Raw genomic sequence first — 12,656 nt, forward strand, 5'->3', positions numbered from 1 at the left:
ATTCACTGCAAATTCCACTCGGAGTGCATTGAGGCAAGCTTGTACCTTAGGGTTATATTGCCACATGCGTTTGAAAGTGGGCAAAAAAACAAAAATAGAACAGCTAAGAAGAACATTTCATACTACCAGCATGCGGCCTCTGATTTGTAGCAAGCAGTAGTAAGTGCATGATCATAAAACCGAGTGGGGTGGGAACTGTACCTTTTATTGAACCCAAAAAGTCTTTTCCTTCTTATCAATTTAGAGACCCAGAAAGTGACTTTTGTACCTTTAGCAAATCTAAAAGCAGTGCAACAGCAAACTGCTACCAGGCACCAAAAACAACTGGGGATCACCAGTAGGTTAAATAGTCCCCTAAAAGGACCTTGCACTTGAAGCTGTAATCAGATGAGCCTGTTGGAACCTAAAGAATGTTAGTAGGACACCAGACCTAAGCATGAATGGTATTCTGTGTGGGCCATCAGTGGGGATGCAATAAAAAGCAGGTGAAACTTTATGGATACAGGATAACAAGTTGAAAATCACTGGCTAAAAGGATGCAGTGGCTGAGACACTCACTGCCTGAATTACATCCAGTGGAAGTGGAAGGATATCATCTTCTGAAAAGAAAAAAATGGCTCCTTACAGCCAGGACAGATAATCACCTGAAAGAGTGATGGCAACAAGGAATGCAACCTTGTGAGAACTGAAAAAGGAGAAGCAGAAGAGGTTTGACAAAAATTAGGTAGTTCCCAGCCTACAGTCAGGGCAAGTCCAGGGTCTGCATTGTTGGACCTGATAAATACTTTGTGGCCTAGTGCCAAAAATGGATTTGTATTGCCTTTAGTCAGAACCCAAAGGCCACCTCCAGACTTTTTTCTCCTTCCCTATTTGGCATCACCCACAAATGTGAAAACCCTTCACTGCTCTACCCAAAACTAAAACAAATGTGGGCTGGAGTTCCACTCAACAACTGAATGTTTTTTTTTACTAAAAATGCTTTCCTTTTGTCTAGAATGAGCAAGATTCTATAGAAAACATTGCATCTAATTCGTGTTTCATTGTGAGAAGCTGGGGTTCTCTACAAAATAATTAACATAGAAATAGTGATTTCCTATTAGAAACATGGAAGCAATCTCTGCAAAACATTAATGTGACCTTTTATTCAAAAAGGAGCAAATATCACAGCTATGATACTTACATTTTAGGATTAAATACCTGAAGTGCATAACTAGTGAGCATTATTAACACCACAACTTGACTTGTACATGGTAATATCAATGCCACAAACTGGAAAACAAAACAGTTGTCACAGATTTTAATGTATTGAGAAAAGGTATTTGGGCCAACCATACCTGAATATAAATGACACGGTAAATTTGCTTCTGTGCTCTCTTCAGAACAAGATGAGCCCGGAACCATCTCTGAATCTTTACAGCGCACAGATGGTGATGAACAGCAGAAGCAAACCTTAGAAGCCGTCTTTCTGTGTTTTGCTTGGCGATCTGGAAAAGTTAAATATGTATTTAGAGGAATCCAACTGTTTTCTAACAAATGCTTCTGGGATTTTCCATGTCTGTTTAACTGGACAAACCTTCCAATAATCCACTAATTAATTTAGTTATTCGCTCAAAATTCTAATTCTAAATTAATAATGAATTCATAGTAACTTCTAAACCCCCTTATAACAAGCAAAAACATCCCATTCCACTTGATACGCGTTAGTAAACAGAGGAACTTTGAAGGTGTTCAGTGCAGAACACATGAAGAATTGCTGGTGTGGGGTTATAATGTAAAACAGAGGGAACATGAAGCAGCCCTCTTCTATAAAACATGTAATGGAGATTTAGATGATATAGTCATAAACTAAAGTATACACCTTCTTAACTTCTCACACATTCCAAAAATTATGAAACCACACTTGGGTTGAATTACCTATATTTGCAAAGATTTAGAATGTGATACATGCTTTTTTTGCTATATGTCACGGATACAGAGACCTTATCTCACTTCTTTTTCCTGATAATATAGAAAGTGAGAAAAATCTCTCTTATGAGGACACAGCCAGAAAAATACCCTGACATATATTCTAAGGCAGGGGTGTCAAACTCTGGCCCACAACATCCTTTTTTTGGACCCCAAAGGAATGCTAAATATGAATTGCATCTGGCCTGCCGCTGCATTGAAATAGCTCTGCTACTACAATTTCCAGCATCACTCCTGTCTATAGACCAGCGGTCTCTCTGCCTATGCGTGGCCCCGCATTGGACTGTTTTTAGACGCAAGTAATTGCCAGGACTTGTAGTAGTGGCATCATTTGCATCATTTGGGATTTGTAGTAGCGGTGCTATTTCAGTGAAGAGGGAGCCACTCATACCATTAAGCCCTGCATTGGACTGTTTTCTTGACGCAGGGAATTGTAGAAGCAGTGCTTTTTCAGTTTCACAATTGGCCTGCGACCTTGTCTAAGTTTTTAATTTTGGCCCACTGTGTATTTGAGTTTGACACGCCTGCTCTAAGGGGTCTATTTATAAAGCAGTAAATCTGAGAGAATTGAGAATCAATTGCCGTCATTAAACCACATGAACCTTAAAGATTCTCCACCAGAGATCATTTCAGAATGTCAGATTCACTGCTTTATAAATAGCCCCTCAAGCCTTCCACCCTCTGAAAAAAATTTACTGTTGTGCATCTACTGGACAGGCTCTGGTCCCATCTGTTCCTCTACACAGAGGACAATACCGTGTTGAAAAAGAGCCTCCCCATTTAAAATCAGTTAGTTACATTTAATATTCAATGTTTTGTAGCACAATATATTTATATGTAAAAGTCTGCCTTTGGACATGTGTAAAGAGTAAATAGACACTCACCTGGCTCATTAATGCAGCATGTTGCAGCCTTTTAAGTGATCTCTGGGCATTGAATCTTCTGACTGCTGCTTGCATACAAATTATTTGCCTTCGTGTGTTCAAGAAAGCAGATCTCTGGTGTCTCATAAGAATGACCGATTTGTACCATTGCTGAATGATCACTGCAGCTGATCTTTGCCTTTTATACGTTTTTATAGCACTTTGCATTCGATGGTAGGTCTGCAACTTTATTGCAGATGCTCTAAGTTGCAGGAACCGTTTTCGACAGACAGCCATACGATAATAAGACTGGAGTACTCTTGCAGCCCTCTCCCTTTTAATATGTTTGCGTGCAATAAAACATCTAAAAGAAGACTGAATTATAATAGCAGAAGTTCTCATGGACAAATATTGGAGTCTTTGTACACGGACTTGATGACATCTTTTGTACCAACACTGTATGCGGCAGACAGATTCCATCATTAGTTTGTATCTCTTTCTGGCCCTATAGCCTCTGAAGATGGCCTGAAGGGACACCACTGCAGATTTAGTCTTTATAAAGGCTCTTCTTTCCCGATACATCTTCCATGTAGTTTGGATTACCACTGCAGCCTTTACTTCTCTCGACTTTCTGGCACGGAAGGACCGTTGAATGGATATTATAGTTTTTCTAAGAACATTGTACTGCTTCACTGCCTCATTCTTCAAAAGTGTTGCTCTAAAGAAGCACTGTATGGTTCTCGTTGCCCATAGCAAATCCAAATAAGATCTTCTTTGTCTGTGCATGCGATAAGAGGCCTGAATTACAATAGCTGCATTTTGCATTTTTCTTATATTCCTACGACTCTTCATGCCTCTGTACGAAGCCTGAAGGACAACAGCAGCATTTTGAAGCTTTAGGGAGCACTGTCTTTCACGCAGAACATATGTTTGATAAATGTAATAATTGTGTTGTAAAACAGTTGAGGTTCTTTGGTCTGCATAGGATTGCAGACTGTACGTTCTGAACATGGACTGGATTTGAGTTGTGGTTTGGTATTCCTGAACAAGCCTTTGCCTCGCTTTGTAGCCTCTATAAGCAGACTGAATGCAAACTACAGCTTGGCGATAAGTGAGGAAATTCAAGCGTTGAAATCTGGCCAGAACCAATGCTTTGTATCTTTTCTGAAGGCACACAGTTGCAGATCTAAGTTTCAAATATGCCTTTCTTTTCAGATAACCTTTAACAAATTTTTGAATAGCTGTGGCTGCATGGTTCATTCTTTGAAGCCGTCTTCTAACTTTCATTCCCCTAAAAGCTGCTTGAAGCAGAATTGCTGAATTTTTAGTAGTTTGGTACCATACTTGATCTCGCTCTCTGGCTTTTATTGCCCTGTATCTCTTCTGGACTCTTTTAGTGGCTTTTATCAAACTTGTGTAGTATTTCTTCTGAAAGTACATTCGATAATTTTTCTGTATTATAGTTGCAGCCCTAATCATGCCTTTCAGGTTTTTGCGCACCTTCATTCCTTTGTAACTTGACTGGATAACTATAGCCGCCCATCGATATTTCAGAAATGATGCACGTGTATGCCTGCTCTCTACTATTGATTTGTACCAGGCCTGGATTTTCCGGGCTGCATCCTGTTTGGCCCTATACAAAACTAGGGTCTTGTAATTTCTATAGGCAAACTGGATTCTTTTGGCCATTGCATGTTTTAGGGCAAGATTTTTTCTTACCTTAACTCCCTTGTATGAAGCCTGCATACAAATTGCAGCTTTTCGAAGGGACTGGTATTTAGAATGATAATGATGCATCAAAACAGTAGCTCGGTAACGTCTCTGGATAAGAAGTGCTGATGACCTCAGTAAAAGATACTGTTTGTGCTTGAGATGTGTCCTAAACTGCCTCTGTATAATAGTGGCAGCTCTATTCATGGTCCTTAAACCTTTTCGGGCACACCAGCCCCGATATGCCGCTTGGATGACAAGAGCAGCAGACTTAATAAACGAATATCGTAATGCATCAAAGTCTCTTTGCTTGTTTGCTCTGTATCTCTGCTGAATCACACAGGCTGCCCACAGAAACTTTTTATATTGGATTCTGCACTGGTGCATCCTAAACGTGGCTTGGATTTTTATTGCGGCTTTGTTCATTTGACTTACCCTCTGCCTTACTTTTGCACCACGATACGCAGATTGAATTATTACAGCAGATTTCTTCTGCGTTAGGAACGTGTCCCTTTTGTGAGCAGAAATTTGAAATGCTCTGTAATATTGCTGTATGGTAATTGCTGATTGCTTCAACTTTTCATAAGCAACACGCTCTTTGTGCATTCTAAAAGCCGCCTGGATAACAGTGGCAGAAGAACGCATTTGTTGAAGTTTCTGTCGGTCTTGAAAACCCCTGAAAGCAGCTTGTAACACAAGGGCAGCTCTTTGAGTCCTTAGGTAATCCTGCCTCTGTCGCTCAGCAAGCTTTTTCCATTTAAATCTTCTCTGAATAGACACTGTAGCTTTTTTCAGGGCAAGAAACCTGCGTCTTGCCAAAAAGGACTTAAAAGCTCTTTGTATGACAACAGCAGCTTGGCGCTTTGCCCTAAATTCACGCTGTAGTTTTGCTGCACGGAAAGTTGACTGAATGCACAAGACAGCCTTTTTTGTATTAGTGAAAATTATCAACTGTTTCTTCCTTTCCTGAGAGGCACGATAGCGTTGTTGTAATGTTACAGTGGCCTTTTTAAGACTTTGAAATGCATGCCGTTGCTTGACCATTCGGTACCAAGCTTGGATGACTGTTGCAGCTGTATGCATGTGATATATATGTCCCCGTGTTTTCTTGCCCCTCCATGCAGATTGAAGGGTGCAAGCAGCTTTCCTAAGTGCTAAATACTGTTGACGATGTTTCCTGCCTTCCTTCATTGCCCTGTAATGTTCCTGTATTAAACTTGATGCCGCTTTCATTTTCCGATATTGTGCACGCTGCTTCTGCATTTTAAACACTGACTGTAACAAAACTGCAGCCCTTCGCATCTGGATTATTCTTTGTCTCGTTCTCATACCTCTGTAGATAGACTGCAGTTTAATGGTATTTTTCCTCAAAAGAAGATACTGTTCTCTCTGCAACTTAGGAGCAACTTTAGCACGGTATCGTCTTTGAAAAACAATTGTTGTCATCCTTAGCCTGAGATATTCTTTTCTGAGTCGAAAAGAGCGATATGATGCCTGGATTGTACAAACTGCATTGTGGAGTTGCAATAAATGCTTCCTAATTTGCCATCCTCGGTATGCAGCCTGAAGACAACTTGCTGCACCTTTGATTTTTAAATAATGTGCTCGTTGTACTTTACCTGCTATGTATGCTCTGTAGTGACACTGAATGAGCATTGCTGCTTGTTTCATGGTTTTGTACTTTGTGTAGCAGACATACATTCTATAGCATGATTGTATTCGAGTTGCCATTTTGTGTAGTGTCCTAATCTCCTTCCTTGCTTTTTTACCTCTCCAGATGGCCTGAACTTTTCCTATGAGCAGACAAATGTGTAGATATTTTTGCCTCTCCTTCCTGGCAATAAGAACCGCACAGTAGTACTTCTGTATGGTCAGGGTAGCCATTTTCACCTCTCTAAATCTTCTTTGAGCAGTAAATCTCCTGAAGGCGGACTGGATGGTGACTACCGCTCTTGTCTGTTTGTGGAGTTGCTTTCTCACAACCCAGCCACGGTAAGCAGCCTGTATGGCAGTAATAGCGCTCTTTAATTTCCAAAAGCGTTCCATATCTGCCCCCAGTTGCTTTTGTTCTCTGTACCATTTCTGAATAATAATGGCAGAATTTTTTATTAGAATATAACGCTTTCTTGCTACATAGCATCGGTAAGAACTTTGTATAGAAAGTGCTGCAAGATGCTGATTTCTTTTTCTTTTACGAATTATGTAATCTCTGCAAACTGCTTGTATACGTAAAGCAGAGATTTTCATGAGCAAGAAGAGTTCCCTGTGATGTGCAGCAAGTTTGTATGCTCGAAACCTTTCCTGTATAATAACTGCAGCTCTGTATATTTTAAGATACTCCTTTCTTGCCATGTGCATCCTGTAGTTTGCTTGTAATGTTGTTGCAGCTTTGTGCCACTGTTTGATTTGTTTTCTGACTAGGTGGCCTTTTACTGTAGACTGAATTTTAACGCAAGCTGTTCGCATCTGGAGGTAGGACTTGCGTTCAGTGTGCATTAAAAGGTTAGCACGAAACCGAGTTTGGACAAAGATTACTTTTTCTCTTAATAATAGATAATAGATTCTCTTTTGCCTCATTTTAACTAGAGACTGTATCTTTACTGCTGCTGATCGTACAGAGAGGTATTTACATCTTTCTCTGTACATTCGACAAAATGACTGGATAACAGTGGCTGCTTTTCTTTTAGTTTCCAGTTGCTGATTTTGCCATTTTCTGAATGCTTTCTGAAGCACTAATACAGCATTTGTTTCTCGTTTTAGCTTTATACATCTCCATCTCCTGAAAGCTGACTGTATTGTAACAGCAGCGGATTTTAATTGCAAGAAGTTTTGACGATCTCTCTTTGCCAACAACCAAGAGCGCACGTGCCTCTGTAGAATTTTGGTTGCATGTATGGTCTTTTTGTAAGCCGAAACAGCAATCTTTGTTCTTATTCTTGCTTGTAGAACAATGACATGCTTCCTTAACGTGATGTAGTATTTTTTGTCTGCAAAACATCTCCAGATTCTCTGAAAAATAAAAATAAAAATTCATGGATTTACAAATGTATTTGTCAATGACAAAATGTTTTTAATGCTTAGTAAGAGATATTTCTTAAAAGTTTTAAGTTTTAGTGAGTAAAATAGATTTCATTCTATTACAAATTGTGGAAAGGTAAACTTTATAGGGATTCCCAATGTCCTGGATTTTTTTTCTCTATAAAGATAAAAACAGCCCACTGCAGATAACATTAGTTTAGAAAACTTCTCTCAGATGAACACATTGAAAAAGAAAAAAACACAAAAAAAAAAAACCTTATTCGTATGTGTAACAGACTCACTTGTATGACAATAGCTGCAGAGGCCTCAATTTCCTTTTGTCTGTGAAGTTTTAATTTGAGGAGCTCCTTGTATGCTAAATATCGTCTCCAGTTTTTCTGGATTACTACTGCCGAGCTTGTTCTCTTCAAAATCCAGCGTCGTGACAGAAACTTGCGGACTGCATTTTGGATAACAGAGGCAGCCTTTTGCTTTTTCTGAAAAAAGCACAATACACAGTGAACAACAGAGGCATAGTATACATCTTCACGTTTCTACCGGTTATCACTAAGTTCACACATGCTGAAAGTTCTAGACCAATTTAAACAATTTCTGAGGCTATTGGTAGCTTAATAGATGCCAGAAACAAAAATGAAACAAACAAAAAAAAAATCATTAACTAAAATAAAGTCTTGCCCCACCTACTTAACCACAGAGAACTGACCTGCAGTAGATGCTCCTCTGTTTTCAGTTTGTACTTTCTCCATGCTGCCTGGATCACTCTCGCAGCTCTAGCCTCTTTACGAATGTCCAAAAGCCGACCACAGAGGAAGGATAGGAAAGTGATGACAATCTGTAAAACAGAAGCATGTTTCAGAAATAAATGTCCTAAACTGTGAATTATTTCCCCAGCAATACAAAACTAAAAGGGCACTCCTCTTGCATTAGTTGCTAATTGAATTGGTTTACATTTGACAGCCGTTTTAAAAGCAAGCACACGAAATATGCAACTATCTTTGTTAGCGTAAACCTAAATATTCCTCTTATACTGGCTTCTCGTGTCGTTACAGGTTGAAATTTCCTTACGAAGGCAACTTCCATTCCCCTGGTTGATGACAATGCCAAAAGCGGCATGTCCACTAGACAAAGAATTGATCTAACATCAGTCGAATCCTTAGAATACATTTTAAAAAGCCAGAATTAGATGAGGGCATAGAACAGGCTTTTCTGGTTAACAGGGTAACCTCAAGCTCAATACAATAAATCTATTTTCACAAGATATTTAAAACAGGTGAACTTATTCTCTTTACGAGCAAAAGACGAGATTTTACTTGATTTACTTGATGACAGAAAGTACAAGTTCAATCCCAGTAGTGAACAGGGCGTGTAGAGACCTGGGGTTTTGCCAGAACTGTTTGGTCCATATAGCGTTATTCATTTTTCACAAAGTCAACTGCAAGAAGGATGAACTCAAAGAAATGTTTTATGTAATATACCCGTAGAGCTGCTAACTGCTGCGATTTACTATATTCTGCACACTCTAGTGCAGGCTCACTTAACCTAGGATTCCTCCAAATGTTGCTATCTTTGAGCAGTGAGCAATGACAGATTGATTTTCAACCTACAATGACCATGCAAGGCAGCAATTTCATTCTGACATTTAAAGCAAAAGGACATTTCACCATCAACCAGTATAAGAGTTAAAAGTTATTTTTTCTTTGGCTGTTAATGTAAGGTGACCCTACAGTTTCAGTTGATTTCTTTTCTTGCCGTTTATTTTCATGATTATTATTGGACATATAGAGCAACTCCACACCCTGGGTTTTAGTTGCTGTTTACTTAAACTTACTTTGATTAATCATCAATCAACATCAAGGCAAAAAAAAACAAAAAAACAAGGGACATGGCAGGTTTGTTTTTCATCAAGGACTCCTGGGACTCTATACTATAGATTGGTCTTAAAATTTAATATAATAAAGTAGCAGCTAGTGGATAGAACTTAGCATGCACTGGATGCTGGGAGCTCTAACTCAGTAGAAGAACAGACATCCAGGGCATGGGCAGTGGGACAGCCAAGTATTTATTACATTCATTTGCAGGCAACCAGTTTCTTTACATTTTTGTTTTAGTAAGTTGCTTTAGGGTAGGGCGCAGTGGATAAAGTTGTTTATAAGTTTTGGTGGGTGATGTAGCTTTCTGTTCTAGAAACAGTTTCAAACAAATTCTCAACCACCAATTTTAGGTTATTTTTATATATTTTTAGGTTTATTATTATGATCAGTAGCCATTTTGCAACCAATCCCATCTACATATAAATGAGGACTTTGGGCAATATTTTGATTCAATAGCAGCTTTAGCAATCACTTATAAGAAATTGCATCTTCAAGAAGAGGTACTGATCTGATGCACTATAAATGGTTATATACCTACTACATTGATAATTATGATGGTGAAAGAGACTGATTTAAATGATTTAAGCCACATAGTGAGACAGTCTTTAAGTCAGGAGATGTTTTTGCCTGGTAACATATTCATACCTTTTCATCTGGGATTGTATTGGATGTATCTGAATGATAGATCATGGCAGGAATTCCCCCCAGATTAGACACTGCATTCTGCAGAAGACTGAAGTTTGTTCTTTCATTATCCAATAGTTCTTTATACAAGGCTGAGGTGGTGAAGCCTGTAAAACAAATAAAGCAATTATAGAGATTATGATCTTCAGTGTCAATGCCGATATTAACCTGTAAACTTTCCTCTTAGAACTTCAGGGTTAAAATATCTTCCCAATATAATAGCAATGAGATGGAAACGTTTCACAGATACAGTTATAACTAGTGTTTTTTTTTTTGTTTTTTTTTTTTTTTTAGAAATATGTATTTATATATATATTGTTAGATGGAATGGCAGGAGTAATGAGTCCCCCTAATATAAAAAAGAAATCACTCCCTTTACTGGACTGAAGGAAGACAAACATCATAAAAAAATGTTACAGATGATAATTAGAAAGAAGAAATACTTATTAACAGTAAAGGAACTGCTGTTCCTACTACTTCCCAGTGTCATTCATGCCATTGCCATGTGTGGTTAACATAACTAATGTGCCAGTTAGTCAGAAATACCTGTAATATAATTTGTCGGAGATTAACCAAGGTGATCTGAAAGTGTTACACGGTCTTCAGAGATCACACTTAGATGCTTTTAGGATTATTAAACTTTCAAAGAAGTAGTAAATCCATTGCTGCAAACTAGTTTTAGTTTACCAGATGATGGTTCATCCATTTAGCAACAAACACAGGTATAGGAAGAATATCACACCTGTGCAAATTGGAAAATTGCGCCAATGTAATACTTCCAGGCACATTTTGCTTCTTAGAGTTTTGGCATTGCGCATTTTGTAGGTATGCCACTAAATTAGAAATGGGAGTGAAAGATTTTCACACACTGAAATTTTGCAATGTGAACTAGGAAAGGACAGAGAAAAATGGACATCACAGAGGCAGAAATGGGAGAACTAGGATTTCGAAATATAAAGTGCTACACAACTAGAAATAGAGAAAGCAACAAAAAAAAAATCTAACCCTTGATTGCTTTCCTAAAATAGCTGTTTGTGTAGGATAGACTTTAAAGCACAGAGTAGACAAAATAAAGTTACCTTGATCACACATTCCAGACCACATATCAAGAGAATTATCAGAATCAGATGAAGAATTCAGTCCAACTGTTCCAGTTTCATTACATTCTATGGTCTGTGTGGTTCGTTGACTTATAGCATCTAATGCCACATAGCTGGGGTGGTAATGATTAATTAGGTAACAAAATACCCTCCCATCAGAAAAGGACACTGTGAAATTTTCAACCTACAAGGAAAACAAAAATACATACACAGGTTTATTTCATAGAAATACAAACTATCCACCAAGCAGATTAATCAAATATATCAACTATTGACTAATAAAAAAATATTGAGTAACATATGTTCTAAATTATTGTTACACATTTCTTAGAAGAAACTTGAAAAAAAATCCAAAGTGTCTGGAATACAATTTCTAAAGGTAAAAAAAATGAAAACAATTACCTTTGTGTTATAGAAGGCACAAACTGCATTAACCCATTCCATGAGTAGCAGCACTCGGTCACTGTAATTCTCTGGTGAAAATGGATTACTCTCACGCTTCTTGGCCATTGTTGGAAATGACAGAGCGCGTAGAGCAGCAAGCCTTTTCTGTGTGCTGTAACTGTGTTTAAGGAACTTTATTTCCTCCATTAGATGGTCAACATTCAGCAGGACTTCCACCTATTACAGATAAGAACATACTAAACTAACAATGTATAACATAGGTCATAGCCCCCAGCTTTTTAGAAAGAATGTTCACTGTATTAAGTCTGGTCATAAGAATATATATTTTTATGTAAGGGAAAAACAAAGATATACCAATATTATACCTACAATACCTATCACATAAACCAACAAATATGTAGAATTTATGATATTAAACTAAAGCATGAGAGTCAGAAGACCACCTGCCACCATACCAGTGTGTAGAGAAGAGGGCAACTTGCCAACTGGTTTTAAAAGGTATATGTCTTTTGGACAGTCATACTCATCTAGACTTCACCACACAGTGAGTTTATAATTCATCAACAGCAAATCACCCAGTAAAGTCTGAACACCCATTCCGGGTCAGCAGCTCACTGCACTGAAACATATTACATACAAGTCAGCAATAGCCCCTGCCATATCTTATTCCAGGATCCCCCTAACACAAATCTCCCCAATAGAGCCCTGGATGGAAAAAAGGAATTCCACTCCCACTATCGAAAATAAAATAAAAAAAAAAAAAAAACTTTGACTTTACATAAACGGTAATATGAAGGGTGTCAGCTTCATCCAAATGACAAGTACGATACAGAAGAGTTACACTTAACTTTCACTAAACATAAACATGCAAAACAATACCTGAAAGCTAAAAACAATATTCCACAGCAAAGCAAGTGTACGCTCTCTGTGTCTGTCCACAATGTCTCTGGATGAGATGGAGTGACCTGCAATATAGTTACAGTTACAAAATGTTATATCAAGTAATTATAAAGCAATAA

The 12,656-nt window shown here is 38.1% G+C and overlaps 1 protein-coding gene across 1 annotated transcript in view; it reads right to left on the bottom strand.

Annotated features, from left to right (window-relative positions):
* ASPM (assembly factor for spindle microtubules) overlaps positions 1–12,656 on the bottom strand; it is a 29,066-nt gene that overhangs the window by 4,957 nt on the left and 11,453 nt on the right. Inside the window, exons 13-20 of the mRNA XM_072420036.1 lie at positions 12,517–12,602; positions 11,635–11,853; positions 11,212–11,416; positions 10,094–10,239; positions 8,281–8,409; positions 7,859–8,053; positions 2,850–7,547; positions 1,335–1,484 (exon numbers count right to left, since the gene is read on the bottom strand). Coding sequence (XP_072276137.1) covers positions 1,335–1,484; positions 2,850–7,547; positions 7,859–8,053; positions 8,281–8,409; positions 10,094–10,239; positions 11,212–11,416; positions 11,635–11,853; positions 12,517–12,602 — 5,828 coding nt within the window. The remainder of the gene's footprint in view (positions 1–1,334; positions 1,485–2,849; positions 7,548–7,858; positions 8,054–8,280; positions 8,410–10,093; positions 10,240–11,211; positions 11,417–11,634; positions 11,854–12,516; positions 12,603–12,656) is intronic.

The sequence above is a fragment of the Pyxicephalus adspersus genome, chromosome 8 (assembly GCF_032062135.1).
Source record: "Pyxicephalus adspersus chromosome 8, UCB_Pads_2.0, whole genome shotgun sequence".
NCBI lineage: Eukaryota > Metazoa > Chordata > Amphibia > Anura > Pyxicephalidae > Pyxicephalus > Pyxicephalus adspersus.